General features: G+C 37.8%; 1 protein-coding gene and 1 long non-coding RNA gene across 8 annotated transcripts in view; one reads left to right on the forward strand and one right to left on the reverse strand.

Moving 5' to 3' along the window:
- Positions 1-11,221, reverse strand: part of AKAP7 (A-kinase anchoring protein 7) — a gene marked incomplete at its 5' end in the record, with an annotated part of 141,452 nt that extends 130,231 nt beyond the window's left edge. For 5 of the 7 annotated variants that reach the window (XM_082474825.1, XM_082474827.1, XM_082474826.1 and 2 more), the window contains 2 exons: positions 4,016-4,147; positions 10,951-11,221. In XM_082474825.1, coding sequence (XP_082330951.1) covers positions 4,016-4,147; positions 10,951-11,221 — 403 coding nt within the window. Of the gene's footprint in view, positions 1-4,015; positions 4,148-9,128; positions 9,413-10,722; positions 10,929-10,950 lie in introns of those variants that run through there. The other 2 variants (XM_082474830.1, XM_082474831.1) reach the window with 2 other exon arrangements.
- A 91-nt stretch (positions 11,222-11,312) lies between these two features.
- On the forward strand, positions 11,313-15,888 carry LOC309666932. The gene is made up of 3 exons (XR_014267363.1): positions 11,313-11,434; positions 13,484-13,633; positions 13,724-15,888. It is a non-coding gene; the product is annotated as an uncharacterized lncRNA (long non-coding RNA).
- The last annotated feature ends 392 nt before the right edge of the window (positions 15,889-16,280 follow it).

The following is a 16,280-nucleotide window of genomic DNA, read 5'->3' on the forward strand; positions in this document are numbered from 1 at the left end:
TATTAAACTTCCCTCTGAACTGGATTATCTACATTTTTCTTTTGTTAGGCATCACAGACAGGGTAAAGTTTAAAATTATCTGATGTGAGCTGGGCAAAAAAGGGGGAAAGAATTCTGTGAGTATTTATTGTTATAGTACAGTTTAATTTACCATTATAAGTAGTAAGTTTGTCTGCCTTTCTATTTCAGTGAGTCCTGATGATTTATGGTCAACTTGCTAGACACTTGTTTGCATATCTTCTTTGCCTTTCATTTGCAGGTTTATTTGTATGGTTTATTTGCAGGTTTATTTGTATGGTTTTCATTTGTAGGTTTATTTGTTTGGCCAGAGTATAAAATCCCTCTTTTCCTTACTGAACTTCATTTTATTTCTAGCTTTTAAATCATAATCTAAGTTCTAAAATACAATTTACTATTATACTTTTTATTTAGTTCGTATGAAAATACAATGAGCAAAGTATTCAAGTACTATCAAGTTTACAATAAAAACATTAAAGATCAATGACCATAGAAGCAAAATGTAGAAAGCTTTTGGCCATATGCCCTGGATCTTTCACTGGATTATTTAGAGTAACTTTATTGTTTAGCAAAGAAAAAAAAAAAAAAAAAGTATCAGTTGTAGTAGAGCCTGTAAATGCATCCCATAAATTTATTACACTTGTTAATTTTCATAATGATTTCAGTAGCCATTTTAATGTGCTCCAATGAATCTGGTCTTGTTGACAAAGGCTGTAACTCTCTCATCCATGAGTTGGCTTTTTTTACCTAAAGCACTACATATGTCATTTTATGTAAATTATGTAAATTAACTAATTTTCCTAAAGCTTTTTCAATTCCCTCGAAAAACTACAATGAATGAATTATGGGAGAAATTAATGTAATGAGGTAGCCCATCTGTTATTGTTGGTTGATTGTTTTCATACTTGCTGTTAGCCAAAAGGCTGAGAATGAATTCAATTTTGCTTTTATATTCTTTTCCTTTTTTCTTGTTACTTAAGCAGTCAAAATCTTTGAAGTAACCATTCTTAAAACTTCTTAAGTATACAACTTAGAATATTACCTTCTATATTTCACAGATTTACTCTGAATAATCTTTGGCAAGTTACTAAAACTTTCTAAAAAAATAATTTACCCCTCTCATTCATTGTGAGGATTAAGTAAAGAAATAATAAAGCATTTACTGATGTGCTAGAAGCACTCAATGATATTATTATAAAATACTGCTCTCAAAGGGAAAATTTTTTAATATTTAATTCAACAAATATATTTGGGCAAAAAATTTTGGTAAGATTAAATTAATAAAAATTTACGGAGGCAAGTTCATGCCACACACTGCTGTAAGGACAACATTAACAAATTGAATCTTCCCAACAACCTTATGAGATAACTACCATTATTAAACCAATTTTAGAGATAATGAAAGTAAGCCCAGACACTTGTTCAAAGTACACAATAGGAAAGTGTAGGAGCAAATTTTGTCCCTTGATAGTCTGACTCCACAGCCCTCACTTTTAACCACCTAACTTTAACACTATTAGTGATATCTTAGTGGATAGTATCAAAAAAAAATGAGTTTCTCCAGTTCTCTGTTTACTGAATTGATGAAGCTTACATCTCTAAAAGCAAGTTTCTAACCACAACTAAAAATTTTAATCATATTTTTTTCATGAAAAGAATCAAGAGCATTCAGGGATCTCCCTGGTGACACAGTGGTTAAGAACCACCTGCCAATGCAGGGAACACGGGTTCAAGCCCTGTTCCGGGAAGATCCCACATGCCACAGAGCAACTAAGCCCATGTGCCACAACTACTGAGCCTGTGCTCTAAAGCCCGCAAGCCACAACTACTGAGCCCAAGTACCACAACTACTGAAGCCCGTGCGCCTAGAACCCGTGCTCTGCAACAAGAGAAGCCACCGCAATGAGAAGCCCGCGCACCACAACCAAGAGTAGCTCCCGCTCGCCGCAACTAGAGAAAGCCCGTGAGCAGCAACGAAGACCCAATGCAGCCAAAAATGAATAAATAAAAATAAATTTACTAAAAAAAAAAAAAGAATCAAGAGCATTTATAAAATTTGAAGATTAGAAAAAGGAAAAAAGAAATTGCTCAGAAACCTCCCATCTTAACACAACCACTGTGAATTTTGGTGACAAATCACCTAAAGTATTTACACAATTGTAAACAAACAGCACATACATTTTCCCCCTACTTTTTCACTTTGCATTTCATATAGGAAATGTTCACTATTACATAGTTTTCAGAAATATTTTCATAATATATAATTCCATACTATGTAGTCTAAAGGCACTAGTATAGCTTATTCAACCACACTCTAATGGACATTTGGGTTTTCCCCAATATTTTTACTACTTAAAAACACTGTGACACACATATTTATAAATAAAACTTCTTCCCACAAGACTATGTCCTTATAGTAGGAATTCCATGAGTGACTCTACCCCATGTATGAACATTGCTCAAGATCCCAACAAACTCCATTCTAAAAGGACTATAACAGTACATTGTCAGAAGCCATGTAGATAGAACATTAAAATCACTGAGTATTATTTTTAAGAGATATTACCAATCTGATAAGTTACAACTGTATTTTGACGTGCATCCTTTGATACTTATGAAGTTGAATAATTTTCCATATATTTGTTTACTGAGTTTTACCTTTTACACCCTTTGCCAGATACCAATTATTTTTTATTATTTGGGACAAATATTTGCCTTAAGTCCTTTCACAATAAAATTTGAAATATGCATTACAGGCTTCCCCAATAAATTACAGAAAGGTACAGGATATAATTTACCCTTTTTTAAAAATTGACTCAGGACAATCACTTACTATACCAAGTACTGAGATTCAATCTTTATTTGATACACATTTTTCTGTTACAAAATTTTTTTCCAGGTAAAGGGAGGTTTCAATTGATACTTTAAAATACTTAAGATTCAAAGTATTTTTTAATATACTACTTAATAGTATTAGCTAATGAATAAGTAATAAAATGATAATTTCCCGTATCTCTAAAATCTTCAATAATTATAAGGTTAGACCTAGAATTCTGTGAGATAAAATAAGGATTACAGTAATTTCAATGAGGAAAACTGAATGCCACATTTAGGAAAGACATGCAACTAAAAAAAAAAAAAAATCACTGAACTACTCTGTTTTGAACCTTGATTTAAGTGTGGCTTCATAGTTAAGGGCTGTGATTATCTTAAGAGAGTAGAGTCAATTAAACTAAAGCTCTCCACAAATTTTTACACTCTGTGGGAAGCATACTAAGTTATTCCTATCAGCAGTAGAATGAAAGACTCTCCATTGCACGCTCCCACTCAACTTTCAGAGGCAGGAGTCACAGCAACCTCAAACCTCTGGATGGTTTACTGGGTTTCTAACCAATTGACCAACGACCCTTCCCCTTGTAAAGAGAACAGACCCATCCAGGTCCAGGTCAACAACTCACTAATGCTGGATTCTCTCCCAGAAAACATTCAACCTACAGGGCCAAAGGTGTGGCTCAGGTTGTACTGCTTCCTCGACATTTCTGAAAGATTTTCTTTTTACATACATTTGTATATTTTATTTCATATATATATTTATGTATTTTACTTACCTTTATTTATATTTTTATGTATTTATTTATATTCCAATACATATCATTTTGGCCAGTAAACATCTGTTAGATGAATGGGTACTGCTGAATTAGCAGTAGGTCCAGAATAACTGAGGTGGTTATAAACCATGGAATGTTGTGGCCCATTATTTTCTGAAGTAGCTTATAAACTACAGAATGATCTGGCCGCAAATTCTGTGAGACATGCCTTAATATTATCTGTGATAGTTTTATCAATAGACTACCAACAGCCAATTATTAATGAGCAACCCAAACTCAAAAACATGACAAGTACTTAAGGTGAAGTAATTATTAAGAAAAAAATATATTTATCACTAAATTTATTATTCACTGCTTCTAAACACATATTTATTTAATAAAGTACTTACTTCCACAATCATCTATAATATCGATAGTAGCAAATGGCAAATCTACCAGAGAATCCACTGTGTTGGCTTCAAATTCTTCTGACATTTCCCTTTCTCTTGACACATTTTCACACTCATTGGAATTTATTCCTCCTTTAACATCACAAAAAGAAAAGTATATTATTTTATTTATTTTAACTCATATCCTAAGCTAAAATAACTCAACTAACTGAACTCAATATAAATTAACATCTGTTAAGAAATGCTAAAACTGGTATTCAACTATATTGTACAGCTATTTATATAAATATTTATACCATATTCTACATTTTTATAAATGCATTTTTATGTTAAACAGCTTTAATAATTTTCTGAAGCACAGTACTCAACTCAGGGTTAAATGAAGTTGAATTAATCAACAAGCCGCAAGATCCTTTATAGCTGCATTTTCTTAATTCTAAATCTACAGTTTTTCACATACCTTTTGAAAACAAGCCAACAAGGTTTTGGCAGTCTTTTTCATGTTTATTTTTTAAAAATATCACTTATCTGTTCTCATCTGTACAAGCTCTGACTTTTTTTTTCTTCATAAAGACTTTTAAGTTTTTTTCTCTCCATTATTATATTAACATTGGAAATTCAAACATTAAAAATACATAGCTCTAAATACGCTTTTCTAGAAATTTAATGGTTAAAAAGCAAAAAGATCTTACAGTTTCCCGACAGCTCTCCCATGGATACATATTAATATTACAGCCACAATTCACATTTGGTCCTTGTTTTGTTTTGCTTTGTTTTGTTTTTATGGGTGGAACAATCATATGCTTTGGGAGGAGGTTAAGGGAAAGAGGGTGTCTGTTCAAATTGATAGAGTCAATTGCTAAATTTATCAGTAGGTGGTCTCCCCAGTACTATTATTCTCCATGCTTTTATTGACAGACACAAATGTTCTTTGAACTAGAATTGAACAAAATCCTGGGATACTTATATAATTTCTACTCTATATATTGAGTAAAGATTAATTTACCACTAACAATATTAAAGAAGTCATTTATTTCATTCTGCTGTAATCCTCTATTTTCATATATCAGGCCTTAAAAAAACACACTCCATTGAATATGGCTTCAATATACAAGATAATAAATATTCTGATAGGTCATAGTTAACATAAACCAAAAACAACTAAATTTTTATTGCAATTTGGGTAATCTCTAATATTACTTACACACACACACACCTATTTTCTAGATAAAAGCAAAAAATGACAATAAAACCTTTTTGTTGTTGGTTTTTGTATATCAGCTAATCATGTTCAATACCAAAACCAAAAAAATTAATAGTACACTCTTAACAATGCTATTTATTTATATTACAGTTCAAACCTTATTGAGTATGAGTGCCTGGAACGCAGGTGTTCAACAAATGTTAGTTTACTCTGAATCTAATCAAACTCACAGCTATTTGAAACATGTGAGAACAAGTAAATGTTTCCTTTCTATGTTTACACTTGCATTGAAAAATACAAATGCAGCTTATATTTAAACAAAAGTTTCAATAGATCAACACATATCTTTATATTTTGGGGCACATGCAGCTATGCAGAAAATATCATCACTGACCATGTAGCTTACACTTAAAAGCTAGCAACAAAGAGTATTTGTGCGGTTACAAGTGCACAAAGCTGAATGAAAATCTGGACAAAATGAAATAAACCCAACTTTCCTTTTTTTCTATTTTACTCTTAATCTAAGAACTTAGTAATAAATTCTAAGGATCTAATGTACAGCATGGTGACTAGAGTTAATAATACTGCATTGTATACTTGAAATTTGCTAAGAGAGTAGATCTTAAGCATTTTCACCAAAAAAAAAGTGAAGTGTGGATGTGTTAATTAACTTGATTGTGGCAATCATCTCACAATGTGTACTTATATCAAATCATCACGCTGTACACTTTAAATATATACAGTCTTATTTGCCAATTGTACCTCAATAAAGCTGGAGAGGGGAGAAATTAGTGATATTAAATTGGCCCATTTAACAGTGACATCTCAATACCAGCTCCAAAGTGCCACTTGGAAATATACTGGATTCTTGGCAATATGTGGAATGGGGAAGGAAGGCTGAATTCTATGCTCACATTTTGAAGACAAGATGAAGAACTAAATAACATGATGAATTAAATTTAGTCATTTTTTAAATGAAAAATGTTCTTGAAACAATTTAATATATACTTTATCTTAACCAATTAATCAACAACAATTAGAGAACAAGTGCTATGTGGATCACTCTGGCTATACCAAAAGGACAATCGAGCAGTGACAATGGTGATAATAGTGGTGTTTGGGTAACATGCAAGGCAAGCTGGCTACTATAAAAGAAAGGGTTTGGGACTAGAAATCAGGAGACAGGGACTTCCCTGGTGGTCTACTGGTTAAGACTCCGTGCCCCCAATGCAGGGGGCCCAGGTTCAATCCCGTATGCCACAACTATAGGTCCCGTGTGCTGCAACTAAAGATCCCGAATGCCTCAACTAAAGATCCCGCACGCGGCAACGAAGATCTCCCGTGCCGCAACTAAGACCCAGCACAACCAAATAAATAAATAAATATTTTTTTAAAAAATCAGGAGACAGATATTCTAGTATTGGACCTGCCACTCACTTGTGATCCTGGGCAAGTCGTGTGAATTCTCTAGGCCCTAGTAGTTATCTCATCTATTAGATGACAAGGTTGTCCTAGTTGAAAAATTCTAAAGCTTGGTCGTACGTTAGAATCACCTGAAGAGCTTTTTTTCAATGATCAACATCTGGGTCTCACCCCAGGCCACCTAAATCAGAATCTCTGGAAACGAGGCCAGCCTCTTGTACTTTTTTAAAGCCTCGCAGGGTGACTCTAACGTGCAATGAAGTTTGAAAACCACTGCTCCCCTTTCCCTTATTCCATACCTTGATTCTATGCCAGACTAAGAAATTATGTTAACAGTTGAGAACAATCAACGTTAAAAGGAAAAACTCTGACCAATCGTCTACTGGCAGGGAAAACTTTCCTGAGGACCAGCTCAGGGCTGAGTGAGGTAATCCAATCTCCTTCCACGTACAATCACAGCATGAATACATCATGTTATAGATGTCCACTTAACGTGTCTTCTCCATTAGACTCTAAGCTCAAGTGACCAGATAATTTACGCAAACCAGGGCTCCTTTGAAAAGTGAAAGGGGGAACTTTTCAAATTACACCCCTATCTGTCTGTATGGTCGCCCTACTCTAAGTTCCTTAAGTGCTACGTCTTATCCTCCTTTGATTCCTCAATGCCTAGCACAGTGTCCAACTCACAGGAGGTGCTCAATACACTTGGACTGAACGACAAAGGTAAGTACCCCTTTGGGAGTGGTTAATAAATTACTCAAGCTCCAAGGCCACACAGCTATCTCAGTGCACCTAAAAATAATTCCTGGTGTTTAATGGCATCCTTAGCACATCACAGATTCATTTTCTCAGGGTAAATGATATTCTATTTGACATAAAAATAAAAATTGAAGTATAACATGACTTGCTCAACATCATTCCCCATCTTGTTAAATAAAGTACATGTAAACTCTTGAAGCTTGGGATTAACGTACACACACTACTATATATAAAATAGATAACCAACAAGGACCTACTGTATAGCACAAGGAACTCTACTCAATATTCTGTAATAACCTATAAGGGTGAAGAATCTGAAAAAGAATGAATATATGTATATGTATAACTGAATCATTTTGCTGCACACCTGAAACTAACACAACATTGTAAATCAACTATATGCCAATAAAATCTTTTCTAAAAGATTTTTTAAAATTTTTTTAAATAAATAAATTAAATTAACTCTTGAGTGCAATGGTATGTCAAAATTAACAAGCATCTAGAACTTGAAATACAAACTTTGTTCTATTGAATTACAGAATAGTTGAAAACCTTTCTGTAGATATGAATTAACTCAGAAAAAAGAGAATACCACTTTCAAGTAACTCTTGAAAGAACTGCTGGCCATTCTATAGAACAATGTTTCTCAGCAGGGCTCATATCTGGAAGCCTTCCTCCAGTTCTCTAAGCTCTAGTGTTTGGGCAAAGGCTGGCAGACCTGAATTAAACACAGCCATCATAACTACACTTTCTTTTACAGAAGTGCAAATATTTTGCTTTGGGAAAACTGCCTTAAAATAATCAATATTTAAATAAAGCATTTAAACTATAAATTCACCATTTTAAGTACTTAAAATCTGGTCTAACTACAGTTAAAATAAAATTCTATCTTTTGTACAAATCCAAATAAAAGTAACACTGCTAAGTGCATTAATACTATAAAGACACGTGAAACTGGTTTACTACTACTAGTAGTAACAACAACAGCTAACATTTGAGCACGTTTCTATGCCAGGCACAGCTGGAAGCACTTTACAGACAGTAACTCATTTAACCATGCTATCAGGGAGTACTCTTATTATACTCATTTTACACCCTAGCTGATTAAATAACCTGCCTCACTTGGGGCTAGAATTTGAATCCAGTTACTCAACGGCCAAAACCCGCCCTATCCAGCAACATGCACTGCTGGAAAGTTCACATACGCAGTTTATAGCACTGTAAACTGAGGCAATCCTTTCAGAAAGCAATCAGGAGCTATGAAAATTTTCTTCTTACCCCAACAGATACCAGATAGATATCTGGGAGTCTATAATACGTGCTAAAATAGATTCACCTCAGCTCTGTTTAAACAAAAAAGAAAAAGTTTAACAACTTAAATGCCTAATAATAGGGAAATGGTTAAACAAAGGATACTCACTATAATGACAACTAAGAATAATGGCTAGGAAGACTACAACAGCTGAAAAAAGTTTGTAACAAATACAGGATTCCCTGCTATCTGAAAGCAGAGGCTTCCTATGAAAACTTTTGTAAGACGAAATGATGTCAAGTGAAGAAGCAGTTCTCTTTGGTTGAAAAATCCTTTTAGGATTTCTTTTGATTAGTGAAAACAGGTGCTAATGCAGGTCTTTCGTAAATGTAAAAGCAAAGTGACATAATGTGAACTTTTGAAAAGCAGGGGATACCTGTACTGACCTTTTGAAAAGTAGATATAAGACTACTTACGTGGGCTTCCCTGGTGGCGCAGTGGTTGAGAATCTGCCTGCCAATGCAGGGGACACGGGTTCGAGCCCTGGTCTGGGAAGATCCCACATGCCGCGGAGCAACTAGGCCCGTGAGCCACAACTACTGAGCCTGCGCGTCTGGAGCCTGTGCTCCGCAACAAGAGAGGCCGCGATAGTGAGAGGCCCGCGCACCGCGATGAAGAGTGGCCCCTGCTTGCCGCAACTGGACAAAGCCCTCGCACAGAAACGAAGACCCAACACAGCCAAAAATAAATAAATAAAATAAAGAATTATTGAAAAAAAAAAAAAAAGAGGACTTGTTTAAAAAAAAGACTACTTACGCACTTGTGTTGTTTACAATTATACAGGAAAAGGCTGACATAGCTGCACTCAATATATTTCTGCTATTCAAATGTTTTAAACAGAATTAATATTACTTTTACAAGAAAACAATGCACACATTTAAAATATAAAACCATACATGAAGTATACACTGATATTCAAATATATGTGCACTTCAGCAAATGCCTTCATCAAAGACAGACCAATAGAAGAAAAAAAGGATAGTCTGCCCTTTGTCACACAATATGTAAGTTTCCTATGTGGATAACCAAGTACAACTTTACTGAGCAAGATTCTCTTTTATTCACTCTACTAGGTATATTCCCCAAGAACCAGTAGAAAGGGTCAATCCCATCATCCATGTCAGTCCTCGCCTGGCTACTAAAAATAGAAACATCTTACAGCTGGAGAAATGTTGAGAGCTGTCAACAAGTCACCTGACCTCCATGCTTTGGTTTCCACATCATTAAAAAAGAAACTAAAGTATAACCCAAATTACTAGAGAGAAATGGACAAAATAAGTTAATAATATCTGAAAAGGAATATAAGAAGACAGTAAACTCCACAAACATCTTAAAAGTACGCCATCAGCATCCTCAGTTGCAAGGCCAGACACTAAAGAAGCTGGGGTGTGAATCCTTTCTCTTTGACGCTGACAATCCCCTACAGGTCCCCCTTTATAAATGCATCTCAAAAACTCCCGCCCTCAGCATCCACCTACAAGGTCTTCATCATTTCATTCCCTCAACAATTGTAAACATATTTACACTAGTTAACGGCTATTGCATAACATTTTAACATTTTCATGCTTTTTGTATCTTTTTATGCGTTTATATTACACAAATCTCACTCTAATTGGCTTGTTGTTCCCTTTCACCAAAAGTCCAACCCCTAACTCGCTCTACCCACAAAGTTCAGTCCACAGCAAATGCCAACCTAAACTGGAAATCATTTCTGGGCCCTATTGCAGATCTGGCGCCAGTTTAAAGAGGTCATTTCCACACCTAGAATAAAATCCTAGAAGGAAACCCCAAGTGTAGTGGTTCAGGTCTTTGACTGTGATAAAGTATAAAAACTGAGCTTTTTCTAGATTTGCCGACCACACAATAACACCGTCGGAGAGTGTGTGAAGGCATGAACTTTCTAAAAGGTCATAAGATCTTCGGGAAAGAAAAGTGAAACTTAGCGTGGGTTCACACCCCCGGCCTCCGGTCGCACCAGCAGTGCGTGCACTAACGAAAACGCTTGCTTACAAGCAGCACTGATCACACCCCGGTTGCACTGGGCTCCTCGCGGCTACAGAGTCCCTCGCTGAGCGGGGAGAGGAGCCCCCGAGCTGAGCAGGCGTGGGGTCGCGCTCCAAGCGCTGGGGGCGCAGTGGGGCGGCGAGGCTGGACCCTCCCCGAGGCCGAGCGCCGAGCGGGGCCCACGCTCCCGGCCTCCAGTCACCCTACCCGGCCCGCTCGGCTGCCCGGGCTCACCGGCTCCGGTGCGCTCCATAGTGCTGGCGTGGGCCGGCGGCGGGTCTCTGCAGGCGGCGGCAGCCTGGCGCTGCGACCTAGGGCTAGCCGGGAGGGGGGTGCGGAGGCGGAGGCGGAGGCCGGGGCGGGGCCGGGGGTCGGCGGGCGGGGCGCGGAGGCGGGGCGGGGGGCGGTGGCCGGGGCTGGCGGCGGGGGCTCGGGCCGCGGCGACCAGGCCTGCGGAGGCGCCGAGCCCCCAGAGCCGCAGTCCCCGCAGAAGATGCATGCCCATGCCGGGAACCCGGAACGAGCGGAAGGGGCCGACCCGATGCGGCCGCGGTACCGGATTCCGGCGAGCGACGCGGGCCCGGCGCGGGGAGGGCGGGTGGCTCCTCTCTGCGCTGCGACGCTCCGCCCCCGCTCCCGGCCGAGGCCCCCTGCAGCCTTTGGCGGCGCTCAGCTGTCTCCAGTGGCGCGGCCTTCACCATCCACCAAGTTTGGAGGGGTGAGATTGGACCCGGGCTGAAAGCGTTCCCCGATCCGGGGTCTCTTGAGGATCCATGTGTTTAGTTTTAAAAAGGGCTTTCAAAACACAGAGTTGTGATTAAAAAATATTTGGGAAGAGTGAGATGTATAGGAAGGAGACCTTGTCCATCTGTATAATTCGATAATTTACTTTGCTTTAAAGAAAAAAATAACCCAAATTGTGGCGATATCTCAAAGTTTTAACAATGGTTTCACGCCTAGAAATTAAATGGAAAGCAGCTACTGGTGTTTGTACGGTAAAGCACTAATATGAGTAAAATGGGAGAAAAAACAATTTAGTTAATTAACAAAAAAAAAACTTTTGAGTTTGGATCAGAATTGTACTGTAGTTTTCTTTTAAGTGCAAAGAAACCATGCAGTAAGAAAACGAGGTACATCGCTCAACAAATTAATGTACCCTATTTTGCAAATGATAACACTTATCTTAAATACATCCTAGAATGGAGATGGAAGCAAGGACCTCACTCAGCCACAATAGTTGACGTCAAAACCATACACAAGAAGTCATAAAGCTTGTTACCCTAAAATAATTCTAGCAAGTTGGGTATCTGGTTTGCACACCCATAGCAATTATGGGCTGATTGGAGAGGGACAACATATTCCTCTAAAATCTACTCCGTCCTGAGGGTGAGCAGGTGAATCAGACAAGTCTTTTCCTTAAGGAGCCGGTCACCTAATAGCAGAGAAAGAAACATGAGTAAATTGCAATAGGTAATACTCTAAAAGAAATAAAAGGAATCCACAGTCAACATTGAAGGGGATCGAAATATGCCACTTTAGCATTAAGATAATTTTTGGAGGCAACTGAGAAACGGCAGATACTGAAGAACTCTCTGCCCTCCCCTTTCTGCCTAATAGAGGGGCATCAGTTTTACTTTGTGAAGGTGACGTAAATTTCCACTTGTAAAGGCAGTGAAGGCACAGGGTCCCTAACCACTGGACCGCTAGGGAATTCCCGTGAAGGCACAGACTCTTTTAAAAGTGTTTGTTTTCCCAAGTGCATAGAGGTTGTTCAATGAACAGTTGTTGAATGAATGAATAAAAGTTTTATAACCATCAGACCTGTACTGGTATTTGTTAAAGAAAGAAAGCAACACACCCAAATAAATTTCAAAAAAAGAAACAATGTCATGGGTAATCTTAATGTCCTAAAGCTTCACCAGCTTGAGGCTAAAAATCAGTTGATAGTAACACTAATACCTAAATCTGGATAGCTAAATTAACCTATTTGCTCAAGCCAGAACTCCAGCTCCTAGTGAAATCCCTCCAAAATACATCTAGGGTTCTATACTGCGCCTGACATCACTAATGAACCTTCCAGGCTGCCACCATGCCCAGTCCTTGTCTCACTGGTCCAGTTTCCTTTCCAGAAAGTCCTCTGTCCACACCAGACATCAGCTGATTGGTGGTTCACTTGGTCATGATGGATCCTCTCAGTCCTCAGGGTGACAACCTCTTGCAAATGAATAGACCAATTCCTCCACCACATGTTACACTGCTTAGTGGACAGGGCACTAACTGGCATCACTGACTGATGCCAGGAAAATTATTTGGACCTCTGAGAGATATAGAATTCATTGAGATAGCATGTTCCTTTTGTTACAAACGAAACAACAGGCCCAAAATGGAGTCGCTTATGCTAAGCCCCATGTCACCAGAGACTTATAGTTTCTATTCTCCCAGAAATGGAATCTTAAACCAGTCACTTAGGAATCGTCTGATCAACACTAGTTAGGTAATCTGCCTGATAGACCCCTGCCATCCCCTAAAGGAAAGTAACCTTGCAATAACGAACCCAATTTTTGCCTAGTATAGCTTCCTTGTTCCCACTCCCTTCTGCCTATAAAAATCTTTCATTTTGTACCTCTCCTTGGAACTCCTTTCTATCTGCTAGATTGGATGTTGCCAGTTTTGAATTGATTTTTTTGCTCAAAAAAACTCTTCAAATTTGTAATATGCCTCTGTTTATCTTTAAACAGTTCACACATACAGCCCTTTTTCTCCTCAGATGACAGTGTACACTGCCAAGATAACTGGATTGGAAGGGTTCCAGTTCAAGCTACAACACTTTTCCTGTTCCTCCACCCACCTCTGACCTCCGACCTCCAGGGCCTGCTGCTGAATTGGCGTATTTGTTCCGCCAGGCTCCTTCTGTGTGGTGAGTTCTCTCTTTGGTTCCCTCATTCTCTTTTGTGATATGGTCCTGTCCCCATAACCAAAACAGTTGTTGTTTTCATTCTGGTCCTAGGAGTTTCTTTGGTCCTCCCCATCAACTACAGCTGTAAGTGTTCATCAAGGAGTGAAATGGAGCAGGACCCTGTGGGGCCCTCCCTGGTACAAATCCTTTCCGTGTCTCCCGTTTCCTGTTTGTAGGAAATAGGCTTCATTCAGCCTCCTTGACCCTCCCTGAGTTCCAAAGGCAGATTCAAACAGCTGCTAGTCAGGGAAGAGAGGGAATTCAGAAAAAAGGGAGGAACAGTCAAGAAACCCATCGTGCAGCCTTGGGGCAGGGTCCTGGTTCCTCTCAAGAAATATACATAACAGGATCTTTGAGTTCTTCTGCAGAAGATTCCCCCGGTGGAGGATGGTAATTTCAGACTGAGGGCAAGATTCCTGGAGCACTGCCCTGTTACCTCACCACCAACCAATGAGAAGAAAGTCACACACCCTGCAGCCCTCACCCCAAATTTTGCCTATAAAAACTTCTCCTGAAAAACAAACCATCAGGGGCTTCAGGGTTTTTTGAGCATGAGCCACCATCCTCCTTGCTTGGCCCGGCAATAAACCTTTCTCTGCTCCAAACTCTGACATTTTGGTTTGTTTGGCCTCATTGTACATCAGGCACAGGAATTTGCATGCAGTAACAGGAGGATGAAGTCATGCAGTTCTACAGGACATGGTCAAATACCAGTAGAAAGTCAACTGAGACCTTTGGTGACCCAAGGTGACTCAGGATGACATTTCATTTTGTTGGAAGAGGGATATGTGTTTAACAATAAAATGTGCATGCTTTTCAATTAATGTTTGAGTATAGTATTTAAGAAACCATTTTTATTACATTAAAAAATAATAATAAAGGGGCAAAGGGAGGCCATGTTTATTACATTTAAAAAAAAAAAAAGAAATCACTACACCTATTTCATAATAGATTTATTTCAGTAGCCAGACACAGTTAAAGAGCCTGATAATATTAAATATCAGGTTGAACATTTTAAATTATTTTAAATATTTCTGACTTCAAATTTCAAATTTCTAATTTATGTACATAAATTGTACTGTTTTATACAATTTTTAAATTCAGAAAAACTCATGGAATAACATTAAAATTATCTATAATACATCAACCAGAAGTCTATCTCTCTAGATATACATATGCATATACACACCATTATCGTATACTTTTATAAAAATAGAATCATGTTGCATATGGCTTTGTAGCCTGCTTTTTTCATTGCAACATATTGTGATGAGTTTCTCATGTCATTAAAAATTATTTTTTCAATGAGTGCATATTAAATCTTTACATAAATGTATCATAATGTATTTGATCAATTGCCTATTGATTATCATTCAGTCTCATTTAAATACATCTCAGTTTTTTCATTATTAAAAATAGCTCTATGATAAAACTTTATTCTATGAATCTTTGTATATATTTTTTATTATTTCCTTAAAACAAATTCCCAGAAAGAAGCTTGATAGGTAAAAGATTACGAATCATTGTAAGGCTTTTGAAATATATTGCCAAATTATCTACCAATTTACATGCTTATAAGCAGTTTATGAAATTCTAAGTTCTTTCCTCATTTTTCATTTGAAAGATAAAAATGCTTGTTATTTTACCTTGAATTTCTTTAATTGTTAATGAATTTGAATATTGTTTTATGTGTTTAAGAGCCATTTGCATGTCCCTATAAAAAACTTTTGCTTATTTTTCTTCTAGGTTGTTTATCTGTTTCTACTGCTTCATAAAACCTGTCTATTTATTAATGATTTTTTTTTTTTTTTTGCCACACCACACGGCTTGCATCATCTTAATTCCCCAACCAGGGATCAATCCCAGGCCCTAGCAGTGAAAGTGCTGAGTCCTAACTACTGGACCACCAGGGAATCCCCTATTTATCAATATTAATGATTTTAAAACCTTTGTCTTATATATTGAAAACATTTTCCCTAACTTGTTATTTGCATTTTAATTTGTGTGCAGTAGTTTTTGGCATGCAGAATTTGAAAATTTGTATACAGTCTTATGTATTAATTTTCCTTAATGATTATATTTCTTAGCTGTAACAGTTAAAAATATTTTCCTTTCACAGGACTATTTATAGAGACTTCTACATCCTTATTAAAATTCCTTTACTTGGAATGTATCTTTTCATTCCCCCTTCTTTTTCTTAATTTCTTAAGAAAAACAGAGAGGGCTTCCCTGGTGGCGCAGTGGTTGAGAATCTGCCTGCCAATGCAGGGGACACGGGTTCGAGCCCTGGTCTGGGAAGATCCCACATGCCGCGGAGCAACTAGGCCCGTGAGCCACAACTACTGAGCTTGCGCGTCTGGAGCCTGTGCTCCGCAACAAGAGAGGCCGCGATAGTGAGAGGCCCGCGCACCGCGATGAAGAGTGGCCCCCACTTGCCGCAACTAGAGAAAACCCTCGCACAGAAACGAAGACCCAACACAGCCATAAATAAATAAATAAAGAAAGAAAGAAAGAAAGAAAGAAAAACAGAGAGATAAAATGAGGGAAAATGCAAAAGTGGGATCCCTTTAGCTATGTATTTATCTGAAGGTCTCAGCCCCAGTTGGCC

Source organism: Balaenoptera physalus, assembly GCF_965194825.1.
Source record: "Balaenoptera physalus genome assembly, chromosome: 9".
Taxonomy (NCBI): domain Eukaryota; kingdom Metazoa; phylum Chordata; class Mammalia; order Artiodactyla; family Balaenopteridae; genus Balaenoptera; species Balaenoptera physalus.